The sequence below is a fragment of the Schistocerca gregaria genome, chromosome 7 (genome assembly GCF_023897955.1).
Source record: "Schistocerca gregaria isolate iqSchGreg1 chromosome 7, iqSchGreg1.2, whole genome shotgun sequence".
In the NCBI taxonomy this organism is placed as follows: Eukaryota; Metazoa; Arthropoda; class Insecta; order Orthoptera; family Acrididae; genus Schistocerca; species Schistocerca gregaria.
This window is the reverse complement of record NC_064926.1, coordinates 494,265,259-494,289,082: the sequence shown is the minus strand read 5'-3', so window position 1 is coordinate 494,289,082 and position 23,824 is coordinate 494,265,259. Positions and strand designations below refer to the sequence as shown.

The window sequence follows — 23,824 nt, the reverse complement described above, 5'->3', positions numbered from 1 at the left end:
TATTGCTCTGTAATGTTGTGTGTCCATTCTCTAACCATTCTTATATACAGGAGCCACCTGTGCTTTTATCCAATCATTTGAGACTTTGTGCTGTGCAAGAGATTAATGAATAACGCAGGCTAGATAAAGGACCAACGCCATATAGTACTCTTCGTAAAACCAAATTGGGATTCCATACAGACCTGGTGATTTATTTGCTTCCAAATCTTTAAGCTGTTTCTCTATGGCAGGAATACTTATTACTATGTCATCCATACAGGCTTTCAAATCTTTCAGTTGTTTCTCTATGCCTGGAATATTTATTACTATGTCATCCATACAGGAGTCTGTATGATGGTCAGACTGACTCCCATTTGCTATGATCAACTGCCACACCAGACTGGTCAACAAGGGACTGAATGGAAGCCATAGAACTGCTTAGTGATTTTACACAGGACCGCAATTTTCTCGATTCTTTGCCAGGTCTTTTGCTGAAGTATAACAGTTTATAGCACTAGCCTGCCATACGATTCTCTCTCCTAACAACCTAACCTTCTATTCTTGACCTGGGAAAAGCCACGTATAATGATAACTTGCTGTGGAACAAGCTACTGTTACCCTCTGTGAGGATTTTAAATTTTGACGGCGCGTGTGTCCAATGGATAAAGGTATCAGACTATAATTTTTAATACGATGAACGTAACAGAAAACTAAACAGACTTTAACCTTTGGAGTTAATGAAAGTGTTGTTGTTGTTGTTGTGGTCTTCAGTCAGGAGACTGGTTTGATGCAGCTCTACATGCTACTCTATCCTGTGCAAGCTTCTTCATCTCCCAGTACCTACTGCAACCTACATCCTTCTGAATCTGCTTGCTGTATTCACCTCTTGGTCTCCTTCTATGATTTTTACCCTCTACACTGTCCTCCAATACTAAAGTGGTGATCCCTTGATGCCTCAGAACATGTCCTACCAACCGATCCCTTCTTCTAGTCAAGTTGTGCCACAAACTTCTCCCCAATCCTATTCAACACCTCCTCATTAGTTATGTGATCTACCCATCTAATCTTCAGCATTCTTCTGTAGCACCACATTTCGAAAGCTTCTATTCTCTTCTTGTCCAAACTATTTATCATCCATGATTCACTTCCATACATGGCTACACTCCATACAAACACTTTCAGAAATGGCTTCCTGACACTTAAATCTATACTCAATGTTAACAAATTTCTCTTCTTCAGAAATGCTTTCCTTGCCATTGCCAGTCTACATTTTATATCCTCTCTACTTCGACCATCATCAGTTATTTTGCTCCCCAAATAGCAAAACTCCTTTACTATTTTAAGTGTGTCATTTCCTAATCTAATTCCCTCAGCATCACCCGACTTAATTTGACTACATTCCATTATCCTCGTTTTGCTTTTGTTGATGTTCATCTTATACCCTTCTTTCAAGACACTATCCATTCCATTCAACTGCTGTTCCAAGTCCTTTCCTGTCTCTGACAGAATTACAATGTCATCGGCGAACCTCAAAGGTTTTATTTCTTCTCCATGAATTGTAATACCTACTCCGAATTTTTCTTTTGTTTCCTTTACTGTTTGCTCAATATACAGATTGAATAATATCGGGGAGAGGCTACAACACTGTCTCACTCCCTTCCCAACCACTGCTTCCCTTTCATGTCCCTAGACTCTTATAACTGCCATTTGGTTTCTATACAAATTGTAAATAGCCTTTCGCTCCCTGTATTTTACCCCTGCCACGTTCAGAATTTGAAAGAGTGTATTCCAGTCAACATTGTCAAAAGCTTTCTCTAAGTCTACAAATGCTAGAAACGTAGGTTTGCCTTTCCTTAATCTAGCTTCTAAGATAAATCATAGGGTCAGTATTACCTCACATGTTCCAATATTTCTACGGAATCCAAACTGATCTTCCCCTATGTCGGCTTCTACTAGTTTTTCCATTCATCTGTAAAGAATTTGCGTTAGTATTTTGCAGCCGTGACTTGTTAAACTGATAGTTCGGTTATTTTCACACCTGTCACCACCTGCTTTCTTTGCGATTGGAATTATTATATTCTTCTTGAAGTCTGATGGTATTTCACCTGTCTCATACATCTTGCTCACCAGATGGGAGAGTTTTGTCAGGACTGGCTCTCCCAAGGCCGTTAGTGGTTCTAAAGGAATGTTGTCTACTCCCGGGGCCTTGTTTGGACTCAGGTCTTTCAGTGCTCTGTCAAACTCTTCACACAGTATCATATATCCCATTTCATCTTCATCTACATCCTCCTCCATTTCCACAATATTGTCCTCAAGTACATCGCCCTTGTATAGACCGTCTATATACTCCTTCCACCTTTCTGCTTTCCCTTCTTTGCTTCGAACTGGTTTCCATCTGAGCTCTTAATATTCATACATGTGGTTCTCTTTTCTCCAAAGGTCTCTTTAATTTTCCTGTAGGCAGTAGCTACCTTACCCCTAGTGAGATAAGCCTCTACATCCTAACATTTATCCTCTAGCCATCCCTGATTAGCCAATTTGCACTTCCTGTTGATTTCATTTTTGAGACTTTTGTATTCCTTTTTGCCTGCTTCATTTACTGCATTTTTATATTTTCTCCTTTCATCAATTAAATTCAATATTTCTTCTGTTACCCAAGGATTTCTAATAGCCCTCGTCTTTTTACCTACTTGATCCTCTGCTCCCTTCACTACTTCTTCCCTCAAAGCTACCCATTTTTCTTCTACTGTATTTCTTTCCCCCATTCTTGCCATTTGTTCCCTTATGCTCTTTCTGAAACTCTGTACAACCTCTGGTCCCATCTCCTTAAATTCCCACCTTTTTGTAATTTCTTCAGTTTTAATCTACAGTCCATAACCAAAAGATTGTGGTCAGAGTCCACATCTGCCCCTGGAAATGTCTTACAATTTAAAACCTGGTTCCTAAATCTCTGTCTTACCATTACATAATCTATCTGAAATCTGTCAGTATCTCCAGGCTTCTTCCATGTATACAACCTTCTTTTATGATTCTTTAACCAAGTGTTAGCTATGATTAATTTGTGCTCTGTGAAAAATTCTACCAGGCGGCTTCCTCTTTCATTTCTTAGCCCCAATCCATATTCACCTATTACATTTCCTTCTCTCCCTTTTCCTACTACTGAATTCCAGTCACCCATGACTATTAAATTTTCGTCTCCCTTCACTGTTGTAATAATTTCTTTATTTTGTCATACATTTCTTCAATTTCTTTGTCATCTGCAGAGCTAGTTGGCATATAAACTTGTACTACTATAGTAGGCATGGGCTTCGTGTCTATCTTGGCCACAATAATCCATTCACTATGCTCTTTGTAATAGCTTACCCGCATTCCTATTTTTTTTATTCATTATTAAGCCTACTCCTGCATTACCCCTATTTGACTTTGTATTTATAACCCTGTATTCGCCTGACCAAAAGTCTTGTTCCTCCTGCCACCGAACTTCACTAATTCCCACTATATCTAATTTCAACCTATCCATTTTCCTTTTTAAATTTTCTAACCTACTTGCTCAATTAAGGGATCTGACATTCCACACTCCGATCCGTAGAACGCCAGTTTTCTTTCTCCTGATAATGATGTTCTCCTGAGTAGTCCCCTCCTGGAGATCCGAATGGGGGACTATTTTACCTCTGGAATATTTTACCCAAGAGGATACCATCATCATCAACCATACAGTAAAGCTGCATGCCCTCTGGAAAAGTTATGGCTCTGGTTTCCCCTTGCTTTGTTCGCAGTACCAGCACAGCGAGGCTGTTTTGGTTAGTGTTAGAAGGCCAGATCAGTCAATTATCCAGACTGTTGCCCCTGCAACTACTGAAAAGGCTGCTGCCCCTCTTCAGGAACCACACGTTTGTCTGGCCTCTCAACAGATACCCCTCTGTTGTGGTTGCACCTACGGTACGGCTATCTGTATCGCTGAGGCACGCAAGCCTCCCCACCAACGGCAAGGTCCATGGTTCATGGGGGGAAAGTGATAAAATTAATATTTGAATAAAAAAATGAATGGTTGCCAGCCCAATAGGGCACATTAATTTGGAAAGATATGTTTATGAAAATTGGATAATGGTTACTAAAGTTACTTAATATTTCCCTTTGAATAGCGTACAGGCTACAAACTGACATAGGGTACTCTGAGCTATGTGTAGCAGCAGTTATCAATAACGCACACTCCAGTAATTATGGAAAGCAAATTTGCACTAAACTCATACTAACAACAGCTGCATTCAAGGAATTTACTTAAACCAATACTGAAATGTTTGTGCATGAAGTGCTGAACTAAATTTGAACATGGGGGACTTCTATCTTAACTGACATGTAAAATGACAAATAAAGATAGTTAATATCATTATTATAGCAGTAATAGTTCAATTAACTTTCTAATATGTGAAGAATATGATGGGGACCCATAAACCAGTATAATGTCACTAGTCAGGCTCTATGATTATTTCAGTAGAAAAGACTAATCAAACAAAGCTACTCCTTAACGTCACTTGGAATAGTTTATATTCCACTTTGCAAGGCAAAATATTCAACACTGAGCTCAATTAACTTTTTTTTAAAAAGGAATCATTCATAATAGGAATCAAGACACCACTAATTTTAAAACAAGCTTAACTTTTTGTCTCCTTTTTACCACCTGTGAAGCAGGCATTTTAGACAATAATATTTACACTATCTGGCACTGTATTCTTGCAAAATTATACTTTGCAATAAACTGAGAGTACTTTAGCAAAATCCTATCTGACTTCACTTTTTTGGTCTTAGCTTTAACTTTTGCTACTCCTTTCACATTTGACAAACAAAAAGAAACCACTCTGAAAACACTTGAAAGCAAGAATAGTTCATTTAAAACAGGATACTTGGTTTTAGAAACACTTAGGAGAGGACCCTGCTTTGGTTCATGATTGGGATAGAAGATATAGTTCTGTATTCATGGCCCTTGATGTTCAAATGCTCTATCTCTTCTTGGCATTCGATTTTCAATATATTAGGGCCATTCCTTTTTGCTGAGAATACCAAACAATAGCCAGACCCACATCCGAGGCAAAATGCCTTGCAAAGCAGCTTCCAATTGCCTCTCTTGGCACCATAGAAGTGTGCCATGCTACGGCTGGCCACTTACTGCATACTGTTTACACCAAGGAGCCGCCTAGTTTGACCACCAAAACCATCTTTCACGTCACACCATGCAGCTTCCGTTGCAGAGGGACTTCATTACAGCTTTAACATTTTACAATACAATTGCCCTAAACATGAACTAGCTTCCAATTAACATTGTCTTTCTTATAAACATACACATATTATAAAATTCATTATGTTAACAAATCATTTTTCTTTTTTCATATATATATTACAAAACTCTAAATTTCCTGTCACAAATCAGTGACTTTAAACAACAAAGAATACACACTCCATAACTGGCAGATACACAGTTACATAATATAAACCTACTTCTAATCATAAAAGTGTTACAAGTGGTAGCTGTATGCTTCGCGCATAGATCTTTTTACAGACGCACAAATCTCTACTAAACTTCACTCGTCATCAATTGTGCATTCTCTTTTGAACAGGGAGTGCAACAGCCTATGCTTCCTCAGCACGTTCTGAGTTTCATTATTAAACCATGGTGGATCTTTTCCACCCTTTATTCACTTACAAGGCACGTAACTCTCCAGACCATGATTTGCAATCTGCTTAAACTTTGCCCATTATTCCTCTATGGCCATATTACTGAAACTAAGTGACGTCAGTTCACTGCCTAAGTGAAATTCTAACAACTGCTTATCTGCTCCATCTTGCAGAAACGCTCTTGCAGCCTCCTTGATTGATTTATGAACTTCCATAACCTACAATGACATCATGATCACTACTTCCTGTTTCTATACTGACACTGTTGATAAGGTCCGGCCTATTTCTAGTTACAAGATCCATGATATTTCCATCACGTATGGGCCGCTGAGCTAGCAGTTCAACACAATTTGCAGAAAACATGTTCAAAAGTATTTTGCATGACTGTGTGTCTGCACCATGCACAAACCCCTAGACATGCCAATCTATACGCAGTAGGTTCCAGTTGCCTCAAACTAGTATTGCATGATCTGGCTATTTACATGTTACTGACTGTAGACTTTTTGAATGCCTCTAAAACTGTCACAGCAGAATTGTGTGGCCAGTAAAAACACCCAGCCATTAACTTGGTTTTTGACCTACACCTGTTATATGCGACCAGATAACTTCACTGTCACACTCAACTTTGTCTTTAATGGGGACCCTTTTATTTTTTTGTCAATGAACACTCCCCCTCCTATGGCCTAATCTGTCTTTCCAACATATGTCCCATGACTTAGTAAATGATGATGATGATCATCATCATCATCATTCATCCCCTTTATGGTTGGAGGAAGGCAATGGAAAACCACCTCCACTAGCACCTTGCCTAGTATGGCGGTGCGGGTCCACTATGCTCTGTTACGGAGTATTGGACTTCATCATCATCATCAACTTACTAAATAACTCAGAGCTTTCCACCTTGGGTCTTGGCCAGCTCTCAGTCCCAAAAATTATTTGAGTGCGAGAACTTTCCTGGTGTGAAATAAATTAAGCATCTTTATTATGAATGCTTCAACAGTTTACTGACAAAATTTTGACAGTCAGAGTGCATTTATTCTAAATGCCATCTGACTTCCCTTGCTGCGTATCAACTGGCAAGTGTTCATCAGAGCACCTCAAACTACCACCTAGCCTGAAAAACCCTATTGTGCACCCCACAAGCACTCTGCTACCTGAGTGGCTGTCTTATTTGTGTAGCGCACCCTGATCTATCAAGGGGAGTTTTAAAATCCCCAAACATAATGCAGGTCAAGAAATCTGCTGTCAAGACTGTCACAGAGTCAATAAAGCCTTTGGATGAGACCCTCCATTCAGCTCTAAACCAAGGGACTCCAATCAGCTCTTGGAACAACGCAGCAAATTGCCAGCTCTGCTTGCACCACACACGCAAGACCAGCAGCTTTCAAGCTTTTAAGGGAGAGGGTAAGGAGTCATTCCAGTCCAGGGAGCGCTCCCGAAACTGGAATGACTCCTTACCCTCTCCCTTAAAACCAGTATCCTTTCGTCTTTCCCTCTCCTTCCCTCTTCCTGATGAAGTAACCGTGGGTTGCGAAACCTTGAATTTTGTGTGTGTGTTTGTGTTTGTTTGTGTGACTATCAACATGCCAGCGCTTTCGCTTGGTAAGTTACATCATCTTTGTTTTTAGATATATTTTTCCCATGTGGAATGTTTCCCTCTATTATATTCATATCATTAATTTGAACCCAACAATTGTGTTTGTTATTGTTGCATTTCCAAATCTTTTCTGTCGTCTTACTTTCTCTTTCTGTTGTTGCAAGTAGTTTCACTTTGTATTCACCTTCTCCTTTTTACCCCTTACCCTCCCCTTTAAAACCCACATCCTTTCGTCTTTCCCCCTCCTTCCCTCTTTCCCAATGAAGTAACTGTTGGTTGCGAAAGCTTGAATTATGTGTGTATGTTTGTGTTTGTTTGTGCGTCTATCAACATGCCAGAGCTTTTGTTTGGTAAGTTACATCATGTTTGTTTTTAGATAAATTTTTCCCACGTGGAATGTTACCCTCTATTATATTCGTATCATTAATCTCAACCCAAAAATTGTGTTTGTTATTGTGACTGTTGAATTTCCAAATCTTTTCTGTCATCTTTCTTTCTCTTTCTGTTTTTGCAAGTAGTTTCACTTTGTATTCACCTTCTCCTTTACACTCCTTACCCTCTCCCTTAAAACCCACATCCTTTTGTCTTTCCCTCTCCTTCCCTCTTTCCTGATGAAGCAACCATTGGTTGCGAAAGCTTGAATTTTGTGTGTATGTTTGTGTTTGTTTGTGCGTCTATCGACATGCCAGCGGTTTCGTTTGGTAAATTACATCATCTTTGTTTTTAGATAAATTTTTCCCACGTGGAGTGTTTTCCTCTATTATATTGATATCATTAATTTGAACCCAAGAATTATGTTTGTTATTGTCACTGTTGCGTTTACAAATCTTTCTGTTATCTTACTTTCTCTTTCTGTTTTTGCAAGTAGTTTCACTTTGTATTCACCTTCTCCTTTTTACTACTTACCCTCTCCTTTAAAACCCACATCCTATCGTCTTTCACTCTCCTTCCCTCTTTCTTGATGAAGCAACCGTTGGCTGCGAAAGCTTGAATTTTGTGTGTATGTTTGTGTGTCTATCAACATGCCAGCGTTTTCGTTTGGTAAGTTACATCATCATTGTTTTTAGATATATTTTTCCCACGTGGAATGTTTCCCTCTATTGTATTCATATCATTAATTTGAACCCAAGAATTATAATTGTTGTTGTCACTGTTGCATTTACAAATCTTTCTGTCATCTGAATTTCTCTTTCTGTTTCTGCAAGTAGTTTCACTTTGTATTCACCTTCTCCTTTTTACTCCTTACCTTCTCCCTTAAAACCCACATCCTTTTGTCTTTCCCTCTACTTCCCTCTTTCCTGATGAAGCAACCATTGGTTGCGAAAGCTTGAATTTTGCGTGTATGTTTGTGTTTGTGCGACTATCAACATGCCAGCACTTTCGTTTGGTAAGTTACATCATCTTTGTTTTTAGATATATTTTTCCCATGTGAAATGTTTCCCTCTATTATAATCATAACTTACAAAAATGTGAGATTAAAAACCTTAAACAGAAAAACAAACATGAAATTTAATAAACCCTAGTATGAGGAAAAAAACAGAAAATGATAAACACTTAACGTGCTTCACTGTAAATGCATATCAGCTGAGAGCTGGAGCCCGACTGACTGGCTTACTAAATGAATACTGCATACCTATGAGAATTACTAAGTTTAGTATAAAATCCTTTGGTTCGCATTCCATTAATTTATGCAGTTTCTTAATTAGTTGCTTATTTGGATAGCCAAAAGCACTATCCAATACACAAAAATTAGGATAACTAAAGTGAAAGTAAAATCTGTGAAATAAAGAAACTAAAAGTTCAAATAATGGAAGTATTTTTGGATGTGTCCAAACTGTAATTACAAATACTTTCTAAGTTAATCAGTTTTCAGAGAAAGTAAAAGGTTATTGCACGAAGCTAAATAAGAACTTTACAATGAGCTAGATATTTTTGTGAATAGAAAGTTATTATGTTATGCTAATTTTATGATCACATGGAATGGAAACAATTTCAACTATCACTGTATCTTAAAAGAAACATTTTATGGAAAAGTAAGACAAGAAAAAAATAGTGTGGTAGCAAGTAGAGTAATTCCATCTTGCTGTGTTTTACTCTGTGCACCCATTCATGCATCTTCTAGCGATACACATAATGAATCATGAGCAATGCTAACTGACCTACAAATCAGGTGATAAAATTTAAACTTTCAATTCACCAGTGAAACAGTAATAAAAGGTGTGCAGAGGGACTCAATCCTTGGTCCTTTTCTCTCCCTTATATAAGGAGCAGTCAGATGAAAACAAAACACAGGGAAAAATGGAAGTAAACTGTTTAAATCTTTCATAAGAAATTGCCATATCTGTTGATACATTTATCCTGATGAGAGACCAAGATGGTCAGTGCCTTCTTGAAAACATGTTTGCTGCTTGCACCTCTTCATCTGAAGCAAATAAACGGCCACAAATGTTTTTCTTCAGGGTTCCAAAAATATGGAAAATGGATGGGGTGAGATTAGCACTTAATCGAGCAATATGTGTACAGCACAGTCAAAACAACTTTGACAAGATATGGGTGTGCCCACATTTTGAGAATGCTGCAGAAAATTTGCTGGAAAGCCCTTACACATCCTCCATACAGTCCTGATCTCACCACATGAGACTTCCAATTTTTGGAGCCCTGAAGAAAAACATTCATGGTTGCCGATTTGCTTCATACGAAAAGGTGCACACCTGTGTACAATCGCGGCTCCATAGACAACCACAAACATTTTTCCTGTCTAGTCACACAGTGGATTAATGTATCAAAGAATATGGCAATTACTTTTGAAACAGTAAACAGTTTACTTGGTTTTTCCATCTGTCTTATTTTCATTTGACTGTTTCTTGTGTTATTGCATTAACAACACTGCACAGTCCATTAACTTCCTTATTATAAGCTATCCAGATGTCATCTCTATCTTGTTCTACACTGTAATTGGAAAGATAAAAAAATCTACTCACCAACTGGTGGCAGGAGGACCAATTTATAAAGCTATTTTATTTGCAAACTTTTGGAGCCAGTAGCTTCTTCTTCTTGCAGAAGGGTTGAAGGGGAAGGAAGAGATCCATTCTGTCCACCACACCTAGAATAGTTTTTTGTTGCCCTCCCAAATGCCGCAATATCCTTGTAGAGACCAATGCTCCTTCTGCACCTGTCTCCCCACCCTATGGCCCCAACCCATGTGTGTCTGCAGCTTGTGGCTACCGTTGCTGCCTCTGGATCACAGGGTCCTGGGTTCGATTCCTGGCTAGGTTGGGGATTTTTTCCATTGAGGGGAACTGGGTGTTTGTGTTATCCGCATCATTTCATCATCATTCGTGAAAGTGACAAGACTGGACGGTGTAAAGATTGGGAATTCGTACGGATGCAGATAAGCGCACAGTTGAGTGCCCCACAAATGAAATATCATCATCATCCTACTCATGTGACTGTCCCCACTGCAATATTTGCCCTATGCATCCTCCTACAACCACCTATATCAGCCCTGTAACTGGTGAAACATACAATGTCAAAGGGCAAGCCACCTGTGAAACAACACAACAAGTTATCAATCCGGATGAATGGGCATAAGCAGAGGGTGTATACTGACAACAAACAATATCCTGTAACAGAGAAATCTCTACAACACGACAGTCCTGACCTCAGTGCCTGTTTCACCACAAGTGCCACCTGGATTATTCCCCCAGACACCGGTTTCTCAGAACACTGGAGGTGGGAACTAGCACTACAACATGTCCTTGGTTGTTGCCACCCACCTGGCCTTAATTTATGTCAGTGTCTTTGGCCTCCACATTTCTGCACAGTAACTGTTCCTTTCTTCACTCCGTTCTATGGCCTTCATTTCCTGACCTGTCTATTTTTTCCTGACCGCCCCCCCCCCCCTCCCCTCCCCCCGCCACCATCTCTACCACACACTTTGATTTCCACGCTTATTGACTTGTGCATAATGTTTTGATAGTAATCTCTACCTTGCATATTACACTATCTCCCGATTTTAAGCACTCAGGTTTTCAAATCTCATCCGGTGCAGTCCCCAACAATCAGTCTTTCCTTCTCATCCCATCCAGTAAGTCTCCCCTGAGTCAAGATTCTGGGCAACTTTTCCAAACTCTCCCCATTTCCCAAACCTCATCAGTCTTTTTCCACCACCAATCTTCCTTTTCCTTCAACCCTTCTGCCAGAATGAGTCATTGGCTCCAAAAACTAGCAAATTTAAATACCTTCAAATGTTTGTTCCCCAGCTCAGAATTTTTTATCTAACCAATTACATTATATTTTCAAAAACTGACAATCTTAATTTGTGTTAGAGAACATGAGGAACTATAATATTTTCTTACTATTAGGGTAACAGAATTAACAAAATACTTGAATAGTTAGGAATGTCAATCTATCTCAATTATTGACATGTACAACAGGCAGTTCTCACCCCACCAATGCAGGAAATGTATGTAACATCTTGGCAACAGTAACTAACAGTTGTAAATTTCTGGGTCTGTACGTTGATGAAAATTTGCAATGGACAAACCACATTGATTTCATTTGAGGAATAGTCAGTAGTGGCTTGTACCTCCTTCACCACGTCCCATAAATAGTTGCTGGCAAAACATCAAAAATAGTATCCTGCGAAATGATTTACCACTTTATTAACTATAGGATGGAATTACGATGCTCTGCAGCTGATGTCTAATTAAAAAGAATATTACTGCTAAAGAAATGAACAGCGAAACTTATACATGGGATAGGCCATAGAGTACAATGTGGTGAAGTGTTTGGGTAGCACAAATACTCAGTGCTGACCTGTTAGAATGTGAATATGTATGTTCACTTGCAACCATCTCTTGCTTTGTTGACAGCATCTGTGCTTCACAATCACAGTCAGTTATGTACATAAGAAACACAGAGTCTGATGCACCCCACAGTAGGCAATCCATCGTTTCCATTAACGAACACCAAATAACATATGAACTGATAAACAAAGAATTTAAAAGTAACATAATTATTTATTTGTGTCACAAAAACGCTGCAAATAAGCATAGTGCATCAACACGACGAAGCAAAACCCAGAGAATGAAGTCAAAGATCTCCAATACAATTATCGAATTTGTTGAGTTCACCGTTGATAGTCACCACACGTATCATAATTAGCAGTGATTTTCATTTTTTTACGAACCTTTAACTCTTAAGAGATGAGTTTGTATTAAATGTAATGGAAATTTTTAAAGAATATACATTGAACAGACCAAAAAATGTGTTTTTCTATAGTTACGTATTTACATACAACATACCACAAGTTCATAAAATTTTGAGCTTTTGTAAGGTCCAGCATACCTGACAGGTGGACTAGTGTGAATTATTTCTGCCTGATTATGACAGCAAGTGAATGAAAAAAATCATTTTACTTTCTATTTTGATTTATTCCAACTGATTGAGGTTTTTGATCTGATTTGAGTGCAAAGGACAGGAACAGCATTACCTTTACGCCTTCCCATAACTTGTATTGCATCCAGAATTTCCAATTAGCATAAAAATAAAAATTCAACATACTTACCAAGACCAAAAGTAGCAAGCTCACTAAGAATACATATTTGCATAAAGTGTGTTTGTCCAATTTCGCCAGGTTGAATTCCTGTCCCAAATGTCTGTAATCTACAGCTTTGATGATCTTTCTTTGTTTCTTTTACAATTATATTTAAATGTTGAATTATCTGGCACAATCCTTTTAATACGAAGAACACATAATTGGTTCGTGCTCCACAGGCTGTAGAATTTGAAAAGATATGAATTACAAACACAGTGATACATGATTTACTTCAAAATAGAACTTCTTATTGCCTAAGATTGAAGGCCACATATTATTTACAGTAGTTTGATGATGAACACATTATTACCTAAAATTGTTTCATTTGGCTCATATGTTTTAATTCTTGAAAGCATACAGCACTCGTGAAGAGCAACTGAACTCCATTCATCAAAATATGGAAATCTTGCCATAGCATATTTGCACATATCCCAGTCTGGCTTTATTGTTTCCTCTATCACCTTATCAAAATCTTTTTTCTCAATATGAAGCAGTTCACATGTTGCTGTTAATCCAAGTTGTTGAGGATTAGTAATACTACTAACTTGGCTTCTAAATACAGTAAGAAGTTTAATTAAAGTAAGTTAGTCCAAAAATCAATAAAAGTAACTTATAATAATTACAGCAGTGATGATTGACAAGTCTTTTTAACATATGCTGTAGCATCTCTCTGACAACTGCCATGGTAAATAAGAAATCCAAGTCGATATAAAATAAATTTTAACTCGACAAAATAGTGTTTACTAATAATATATAGTGTGTACCAATAATATACACTCAGCAATGTGGATAACATATCAGTATATTCATTAAACTACTGACATATAGAAAGCTGCTAATATGTGAGAAATCCAAGCAACAGAAACATTTTGAAATATAAAGCAGTTTTCTTTTTAATCCTCTTCCCGTTTACATTTATATAAGTTATTTAGAATTAAACTGTCCAGTGATACTACGGTTATAAAGAATACAACATTTTTATATGATGTAGTGGTTGGCCAGTGTTGGGAGGCAAGCTTGCATGACCAGCCATGTTGTGGCCAGTCCCAAAGGAAGGCACGGCTGGGCCATTTCTCTGTGATCAATGGAGTTCAAGTGGACATATTTTGTACTTTCCAAGCCACCACCATACATTGTGTGAAAGACGGTACCTTGTGTGACAGAATACTACTACCCCCTCCCTTCTACCACTACAAAACCACGTTTCCATTTGGGAGTGATATCTGGGAAGAAATATTGCTAGTAAAACAGTTACCAGTCAGCAGGTGATGGGTGAAGTGATCACTGTAGCAAATATCTACTAATACCAGTATTGCTGGCCTTTGTTTTGATCACAATCGAGGTAGATTCTCCCTGCACATCAGTTAGGGGCCTGAAGAAGGTGTAGTAAAACACTGAAACTAGTTCCCAAATAAAAAGAGGTTGAAAATTGACGGCTGAAAGGTATTTGACATCCTCCAAGTATAATAAGGTTGAGGATCCTATGAGCTTTGCTGTGTTGTCAAAATAAGTAGTGGCAGATGATCATTTCTGCACCAATGTAGTGAAGGAACACTGTTGCTTGAACGTAAATAGAAGTTATGCTGATGTGCAGCAAACACATGGAGAATCTGTCAAATAAAATTGACGGACAGGTTAGAATAGGTATCTGTGAATGTCAGTACAATATCCCTGTGAATCTAAGTATAAGTGTAACTGCAATTGAAAGAATTCATTTTAGCTGAAGGTAGACTGAGAAAGATTAGCTTGATGAATTTAATGAGATCCCTGTACAAAGTAAAGTAAGCCACCCAATTATACAGAGCCAAATATTTCAGGCAGAATAGTACACTGTCTTCTTGATAGTGGCAGTGAAGCAAGTGCATTGATCCAAGCATTCAGATTATACTCCTAACAGCAATAAGTTGGCTGTAGTGTGAGTAACTGGTTTACGAATAATAGTTTCTGATAGAAAAATATCTAGACTGGTAAAGCAAGAAGCTTTGATACCAATGGTATACAAGACACAATTATAGATTATTCTTGTTTAAGTGTCAAACAATGGAAAATCCACCATGGAACGTAACAATATTGTGAAAAGGAAAGTTGTTACTCACCATATAGCGGAAATGCTGAGTTGCCGATAGGCACAGCTAAAACACTGTCACAAATAATAGCTATCGGCCAGCAAGGTCTTCATCAGAATTAGACGGCAAATGCCAACATATATACTCACACAAATGCAATTCACACATACACGACTGCAGTCTCAGCCAACTGAGGCCACACCTCCAGTGTGACTGCAGTCTCAGGCAACCGAGGCCACACTGCCAGTGTGGCCTCAGTTGTCTGAGACTGTAGTCATGCGTATGAGTTGCGATTGGCATGAGCATGTATGTTTGTGTTTGCAATCTAATTCTGACGAAGGCCTTGCTGGCTGAAAGCTATTATTTGTGACAGTCTTTTTGTTGTGCCTATTTGTGACCCAGCATTTTGTTTAAGTGTGTTAGGTTTAAATCTGGATATGTTAATTGGCACTGATTTTGTGTCAAAGTACCAAGGAAAGATCAACTTTGATCAGAGCCAAGTAATGTGAATGCTGTTAAATTCTGCTGTAATTACTGTGCCTTTAATTGGAAAGCATGTTGTTAATAATATTGAAACATGAGAGATACCCATAAGCATGACAAAAAATAGCGGTACTTGTGGAAGGCAATGGCAAACCACCTTGCTAGGACCTTGCCTAGTACAGCGGTGCGGGTATCCCCTACACTCTGTCATGGAGTATGGGACTTTATCATTATTGGGGGAAGATCCTGAATTAACTAGAAATATGAAGGTTGCTGATGAGGAATAGAAATATATCTTGGAGGAACTAGAGGCTAAAATACAGTCAACTGAACAAAATTTCAGTGAACAAAGGGCAGAACTGAGAAAAGTAATAACTCGTCATCACAGTGAATTTTCAAATAGGCCAGGCGTGGAAAAAGTTGTGACTGTCATTTAAATGCAAAGCCTGAGCAAATTTTTTTCCAAAAAATGCTACACAATATATGTTAATTGGTAGGAAGCCATCAAGAAAGAAATTCAATGTACATTGGATTGGAAGGTAATTGAACAAGCAATTAGAGAATTTAATAATCCTCTGGTGGTAGTAGCTAAATATGACAGATGCATCAGATTAGTGTTGGATGCATGCTGGTTAAATGAAATTGTAATGGTGGAGAGAGACTTCACCCAAAAATATGGACAAGTTACTACAAAAATTCTGAGGGGCTAAATACTTTACTTCAATGGATATAATGTGTGGCCACTGGAAAATAAAAGAATCTTACGGCATTGATGGCTGAGAGGCCCCATCTGGGGGAGCTCGGCCGCTGGGTGCAAGTCTTAGTTCGGTTGACCCCACATTGGATGACTTGCACGTCAGTGATGATGAAATGATGGTGAGGACAGCACAACACCCAGTGAATGAGTGGAGAAAACCTCCAATCTGGCTGGGAATCGAACCCGGGCCCCCTGCATGGTGGACAAACATGTTGCCACTCAGCTAAACAGGTGGACTGAGGACATTGGAATGTGTGTTTGACAAAAGAATCTTGTAAATAGATGGATGGCCTTTTTATATGAGAGTGTTTGCAGCTAGTACAGAGAAGTCCCTTTTGGATCAAATATTTCTGTGTGTGCCATTGTTAAAGTGATGGCTTACATAATGGGAAAAACTGTTAGAGTAGGGGACAGTTCATGTAGACGATATTCTGTAGGCAAGTTTATCATGCGGGGAACATATTAGTCTACTAGACAGGGTGCTAGAAGCAATAAAAGGAGAAAGCACGAAGTTAAAGTGAGAAAAAACCAAATGCATTAAAAACAACTTAAATTTCTTGGGCCATAAAATTAGCAGGAATGTTACATGACCTAATCCTTCCAAGCTGTTAGTTTTTGAGAGCTTTAAGGTTTCAAAGAATAAAAGGAAACTCTTATCCATGTTTGGATTATTTGGGTTCTACTGACATTTTGTCGGAGACCAGTCATTTAACGCACCTTGCTTACACCAGTTATCGGAAATGGGTACCCCTTGGGTTTGGACAAAAGAGTGCCAGTCTGCTTCTGCAACCTCCTGTATTTGGAAGGCCCTTTTGTATGTCAGTTGATGCAACTGGGAAGGGAATTGCAGTAGAGGTGCTTCAGCTGGAAACAGAAGGTGATAAAGATATACCTGAAACGATCACCTCTACAAGTCATTCAATGCAACATGCAGAGCGTAATTATGGAACCTCTGATCAAAGGCTATCATGTTTTGTATGTAGAAGTTTGAACATTACTTATTAGGCCATAAACTTTTAATATGTAGTGTGCACACGGCTTTTACATTTTTTTAAAACTTGCAAGTTGAGACATGCATGACTAATTGACAGGCCATGTACCTTCTTCAGCAGTTTGTGCTTGAAATTAAACATATACATTGAAATGACAATCTGATAGCAAGTGGGCTATTGAGACCCACTGAGCTGCACAAATGAATCAGAAATTCACTTGATAGAGAACAATCTACATCTACATCTACACTTATACTCCCCAAGCCGCCCAACCGTGTGTGGCGGAGGGCACTTTACATGCCACTGTCATTACCGCCCTTTTCTGTTCCAGTCGCGTATGGTTTGCGGGAAGAACAACTGTCTGAAAGCCTCTGTGCGTGCTCAAATCTCTCTAATTTTACATTCATGATCTCCTCGGGAGGTATAAGTAGGGGGAAGCAATATATTCGATACCTCATCCAGAAACGCACCCTCTCGAAACCTGGTGAGCAAGCTACACCGTGATGCAGAGCGCCTCTCTTGCAGAGTCTGCCACTTGAGTTTGCTAAACATCTCCATAACGCTATCACGGTTACCAAATATCCCTGTGACGAAATGTGCCGCTCTTCTTTGGATCTTCTCTATCTCCTCCGTCAAGCCGATCTGGTACGGATCCCACACTGATGAGCAATACTCAAGTATAGGTCGAACGAGTATTTTGTAAGCCACCTCCTTTGTTGATGGACTACATTTTCTAAGGACTCTCCCAATGAATCTCAACCTGGTACCTGCCTTACCATCAATTAATTTTATATGATCATTCCACTTCAAATTGTTCCGCACACATACTCCCAGATATTTTACAGAAGTAACTGCTACCAGTGTTCATTCCGCTATCATATAATCATACAATAAAGGATCCTTCTTTCTATGTATTCGCAATACATTACATTTGTCTACATTAAGGGTCAGTTGCCACTCCCTGTACCAAGTGCCTATTCGCTGCAGATCTTCCTGCATTTTGCTACAATTTTCTAATGCTGCAACTTCTCTGTATTCTACAGAATCATCTGCGAAAAGCCGCATGGAACTTCCGACACTATCTACTAGATCATTTATATATATTGTGAAAAGCAATGGTCCCATAACACTCCCCTGTGGCACGCCAGAGGTTACTTTAACGTCTGTAGACGTCTCTCCATTGATAATAACATGCTGTGTTCTGTTTGCTAAAAACTCTTCAATCCAACCACACAACTGGTCTGATATCCCTTGTTTATCACGCGACAGTGCGGAACTGTATCGAACGCCTTCCGGCAGTCAAGGAAAATAGCATCTACCTGGGAGCCTGTATCTAATATTTTCTGGGTCTCATGAACAAATAAAGCAAGTAGGGTACCACACGATTGCTGTTTCCAGAATCCATGTTGATTCCTACAGAGTAGATTCTGGGTTTCGAAAAACGACATGATTCTCGAGCAAAAAACATGTTCTAAAATTCTACAGCAGATCGATGTCAGAGATATAGGTCTGTAGTTTTGCACATCTGCTCGATGACCCTTCTCAAAGACTGGGACTACCTGTGCTCTTTTCCAATCATTTGGAACCTTCTGTTCCTCTAGGGACTTGCGGTACATGACTGTTAGAAGGGGGCAAGTTCTTTCGCATACTCTGTGTAGAATCGAATTGGTATCCTGTCAGGTCCAGTGGACTTTCCTCTGTTGAGTGATTCCAGTTGCTTTTCTATTCCTTGGACACTTATTTCCATGTCAGCCATTTTTTCGTTTGTGCGCTGATTTAGAGAAGGAACTGCAGCAAACAGCTTTGGAAAAAGGTGTTTAGTATTTCAGCTTTACAGGTGTCATCCTCTGTTTCAATGCCATCATCATCCCGGAGTGTCTGGATATGCTGTTTTGAGCCACTTACTGATTTAACGTAAAACCAGAACTTCCTAGGATTTTCTGTCAAGTCGGTACATAGAATTTTACTTTCGAATTCACTGAACCCTAGCCCTCCTTACGCTACTTTGACATCATTTAGCTTCTGTTTGTCTGAGAATTACAAAAAAGTCTTTTAGGCCACCCTAATTCTTCAAAAGTAGTGCAGTACTACTGTCTGCATAATGGAATTTTGTTCCGAAGAAGAAAACTAGATTCAGCAAAATGGAAGTTGTTTTCCACCCCAATATGTGCACTGGTAGATGATCTGCCTTTATGTCAAGGAAATTATGGAAATAAGAAATGCATCTCCATACAGAGAGAAAAAGTGATTTTCAAGAATATTTATCATAGAGCAGCAGAGAGACTGATATCCTGTGTTGTATGTCGAAAGGTGCTTGCAATAAACAGCATAGTGCTAGAGGAAATGTACATTGCAGAGCCAAGTGAGCCCCTATAATAAATGATAAACAGATCTGTTTTTTCCCCCTATCCATATCTAAAGGAATATGTACTTATGTTTTTATGTTGGTTAATGGTTTCAGAAAACAGATCAAAGATTATCCAGTAAATCGAGCTAATGTCAAAACTCAGATAGACAAGATGCGAAAGGACTATTTTGTAAAAACTGGCAAGCTTAAGAGACCCTTATTGTATAATGGTGAAAAATGTGTATCATATAGATTTAAAATTTGTATTGTATAAATTTAAAATCCTCCCCCGATGAACCATGGACCAATGCCGTTGGTGGGGAGGCTTGGGTCCCCAGCGCTACAGATAGCCGTACAATAGGTGCAACCACAACGGAGGGGTATCTGTTGAGAGACCAGACAAATGTGTGGTTCCTGAAGAGGGGCAGCAGCCTTTTCAGTAGTTGCAGGGGCAACATTCTGGATGACTGACTGATCTGGCCTTGTAACAATAACCAAAACGGCCTTGCTGTGCTGGTACTGCGAAGGGGAAACTGCGGCCGTAATTTTTCCCGAGGGCATGCAGCTTTACTGTATGATTAAATGATGATGGCGTCCTCTTGGGTAAAATATTCCAGAGGTAAAATAGTCCCCCATTCAAATCACCGGGTGGGGACTACTCAAGAGGATGTCGTTATCAGAAGAAAAAAAACTGGTGTTCTACGGATCGGAGCGTGGAATGTCAGATCCCTTAATCGGGCAGGTAGGTTAGAAAATTTAAAACGAGAAATGGATAGGTTAAAGTTAGATATAGTGGGAATTAGTGAAGTTCGGTGGCAGGAGGAACAAGACCTTTGGTCAGGTGACTACAGGGTTATAAATACAAAGTCAAATAGGGGTAATGCAGGAGTAGGCTTAATAATGAATAAAAAAAATAGGAATGCGGGTAAGCTACTACAAAGAGCATAGTGAATGGATTATTGTGGCCAAGATAGACATGAAGCCCATGCCTACTATAGTAGTACAAGTTTATATGCCAACTAGCTCTGCAGATGACAAAGAAATTGAAGAAATGTATGACAAAATAAAGAAATTATTACGACAGTGAAGGGAGACGAAAATTTAATAGTCATGGGTGACTGGAATTCAGTAGTAGGAAAAGGGAGAGAAGGAAACGTAATAGGTGAATATGGACTGGGGCAAAGAAATGAAAGAGGAAGCCGCCTGGTCGAATTTTGCACAGAGCACAAATTAATCATAGCTAACACTTGGTTAAAGAATCATAAAAGAAGGTTGTATACATGGAAGAAGCCTGGAGATACTGACAGATTTCAGATAGATTATGTAATGGTAAGACAGAGATTTAGGAACCAGGTTTTAAATTGTAAGACATTTCCAGGGGCAGATGTGGACTCTGACCACAATCTATTGGTTATGGACTGTAGATTAAAACTGAAGAAATTACAAAAAGGTGGGAATTTAAGGAGATGGAACCTGGATAAGCTAAAAGAACCAGAGGTTGTGCAGAGTTTCAGGGAGAGCATAAGGGAACAATTGACAGGAATGGGGGAAAGAAATACAGTAGAAGAAGAATGGGTAGCTTTGAGGGATGAAGTAGTGAAGGCAGCATAGGATCAAGTAGGTAAAAAGACGAGGGCTAGTAGAAATCCTTGGGTAACAGAAGAAATATTGAATTTAATTGATGAAAGGAGAAAATATAAAAATGCAGTAAATGATGCAGGCAAAAAGGAATACAAACGTCTCAAAAATGAGATCGACAGGAAGTGCAAAATGGGTAAGTAGGCATGGCTAGAGGACAAATGAAAGGATGTAGAGGCTTATCTCACTAGGGGTAAGATAGGTACTGCCTACAGGAAAATTAAAGAAACCTTTGGAGATAAGAGAACCACTTGTATGAATATCAAGAGCTCAGATGGCAACCCAGTTCTAAGCAAAGAAGGGAAGGCAGAAAGGTGGAAGGAGTATATAGAAGGTTTATACAAGGGCGATGTACTTGAGGACAATATTATGGAAATGGAAGAGGATGTAGATGAAGATGAAATGGGAGATACGATACTGCGTGAAGAGTTTGACAGAGCACTGAAAGACCTGAGTCAAAACAAGGGCCCCGGAGTAGACAACATTCCATTGGAACTACTGACGGCCTTGGGAGAGCCGGTCCTGACACAACTCTACCATCTATTGAGCAAGAGGTATGAGACAGGCAAAATACCCTCAGACTTCAAGAAGAATATAATAATTCCAATCCCAAAGAAAGCAGGTGTTGACAGATGTGAAAATAACCAAACTATCAGTTTAATAAGTCACAGCTGCAAAATACTAACGCAAATTCTTTACAGACAAATGGAAAAACTAGTAGAAGCAGATCTCGGGGAAGATCACATTGGATTCCATAGAAATGTTGGAACACATGAGGCAATACTGACCCTACGGCTTATCTTAGAATCTAGATTAAGGAAGGGCAAACCTATGTTTCTAGCATTTGTAGGCTTAGAAAAAGCTTCTGACAATGTTGACTTTAATACTCTCTTTCAAATTCTGAAGGTGACAGGGGTAAAATACAGGGAGCGAAAGGCTATTTACAATTTGTACAGAAACCAGATGGCAGTTATTAGAGTCGAGGGACATGAAAGGGAGGCAGTGGTTGGGAAGGGAGTGAGACAGGGTTGTAGTCTCTCCCCAATGTTATTCAATCTGTATATTGAGCAAGCAGTAAAGGAAACAAAGTAAAATTCGGAGTAGGTATTAAAATCCATGGAGAAGAAATAAAAACCTTGAGGTTCTCCGATGACATCGTAATTCTGTCAGAGACAGCAAAGTACTTGGAAGTGCAGTTGAACGGAATGGATAGTGTCTTGAAAGGAGGATATAAGATGAACATCAACAAAAGCAAAACGAGGATAATGGAATGTTGTCAAATTAAGTCGGGTGATGCTGAGGGAATTAGATTAGGAAATGACACACTTAAAGTAGTAAAGGAGTTTTGCTATTTGGGGAGCAAAATAACTGATGATGGTCGAAGTAGAGAGGATATAAAATGTAGACTGGCAATGGCAAGGAAAGCGTTTCTGAAGAAGAGAAATTTGTTAACATCGAGTATAGATTTAAGTGTCAGGAAGTCATTTCTGAAAGTGTTTGTATGGAGTGTAGCCATGTATGGAAGTGAATCATGGATGATAAATAGTTTGGACAAGAAGAGAATAGAAGCTTTCGAAATGTGGTGCTACAGAAGAATGCTGAAGATTAGATGGGTAGATCACATAACTAATGAGGAAGTATTGAATCGGATTGGGGAGAAGAGAAGTTTGTGGCACAAATTGACCAGAAGAAGGGATCGGTTGGTAGGACATATTCTGAGGCATCAAGGGATCACCAATTTAGTATTGGAGGGCACTGTGGAGGGTAAAAATCGTAGAGGGAGACCAAGAGATGAATACACTAAGCAGATTCAGAAGGATGTAGGTTGCAGTAGGTACTGGGAGATGAAGAAGCTTGCACAGGATAGAGTAGCATGGAGAGCTGCATCAAACCAGTCTCAGGACTGAAGACCACAACAACAACAAATTTAAAATATGTTTAGAGAATGCAGTAATTTGACTTAAAAGAATTTTGGCATCATATTTCCCATGACGAAATATTAGTGAGGGGATTGTGAGTGAGTTGAATCGATTATGTCAAATCTACTGTGCAAGAAATCATATGACATGGACTGATCATACCAGAAACTTTGAAGAAATCATCAGCAACCTTAAACATTGATGCAACAGGATTTACTCATTGTGAACCTATGTTTAATCATGACCCTCATAACATCATTTCGAATATGGTTGATTTTCCCTTTCTGTCTAAGATCTCACTAGATGGAAAGAAAGTACATTTAAGAGCTAACATACATACAAGAGCACTGGACAGAAAAGGGTATCAGGATACAAAAGTGAACAGGTGACCTAGCGTTAGTTCAGGGAAAAAGAAAATTTCAGCAGAAACACCGAAATTTATGTATATGTAACAAGCAGCATTTAGAATAATAGGTAATCCACAAAAAATGCATACAGACTTGAGTACCCAGAGATTAACAAGAAGTTGGGACTCTGAAGCATTGTGGATTGGAAGAAATTTATGGATAACAGTAATTAAGAGTCGGTAGGGAATATGCCACTGTTTGACAGATACATAGTTTGGCATACTGTGCAGTCCCAGCTGAGTGAATGTTGTTTCCACTTTCAGATTTCATTCCTCCTTCATCTGTTTCCTATCAACAGAGTAGATTCTGAGGGGAATCTGCCACTCTTTGGTGGATACACGATATGGCGTACTGATTAGTCCCACGTAAA

The 23,824-nt window shown here is 39.0% G+C and overlaps 1 protein-coding gene across 2 annotated transcripts in view; it reads right to left on the bottom strand.

Annotated features, from left to right (window-relative positions):
• LOC126281434 (cAMP-dependent protein kinase type I-alpha regulatory subunit-like) overlaps nt 1–23,824 on the bottom strand; it is a 214,972-nt gene that overhangs the window by 27,871 nt on the left and 163,277 nt on the right. Inside the window, exons 5-6 of one of the 2 annotated variants that reach the window (XM_049980398.1) lie at nt 13,156–13,350; nt 12,816–13,025 (exon numbers count right to left, since the gene is read on the bottom strand). In XM_049980398.1, coding sequence (XP_049836355.1) covers nt 12,816–13,025; nt 13,156–13,350 — 405 coding nt within the window. The remainder of the gene's footprint in view (nt 1–12,815; nt 13,026–13,155; nt 13,351–23,824) is intronic. The other variant, XM_049980399.1, reaches the window with a different exon arrangement.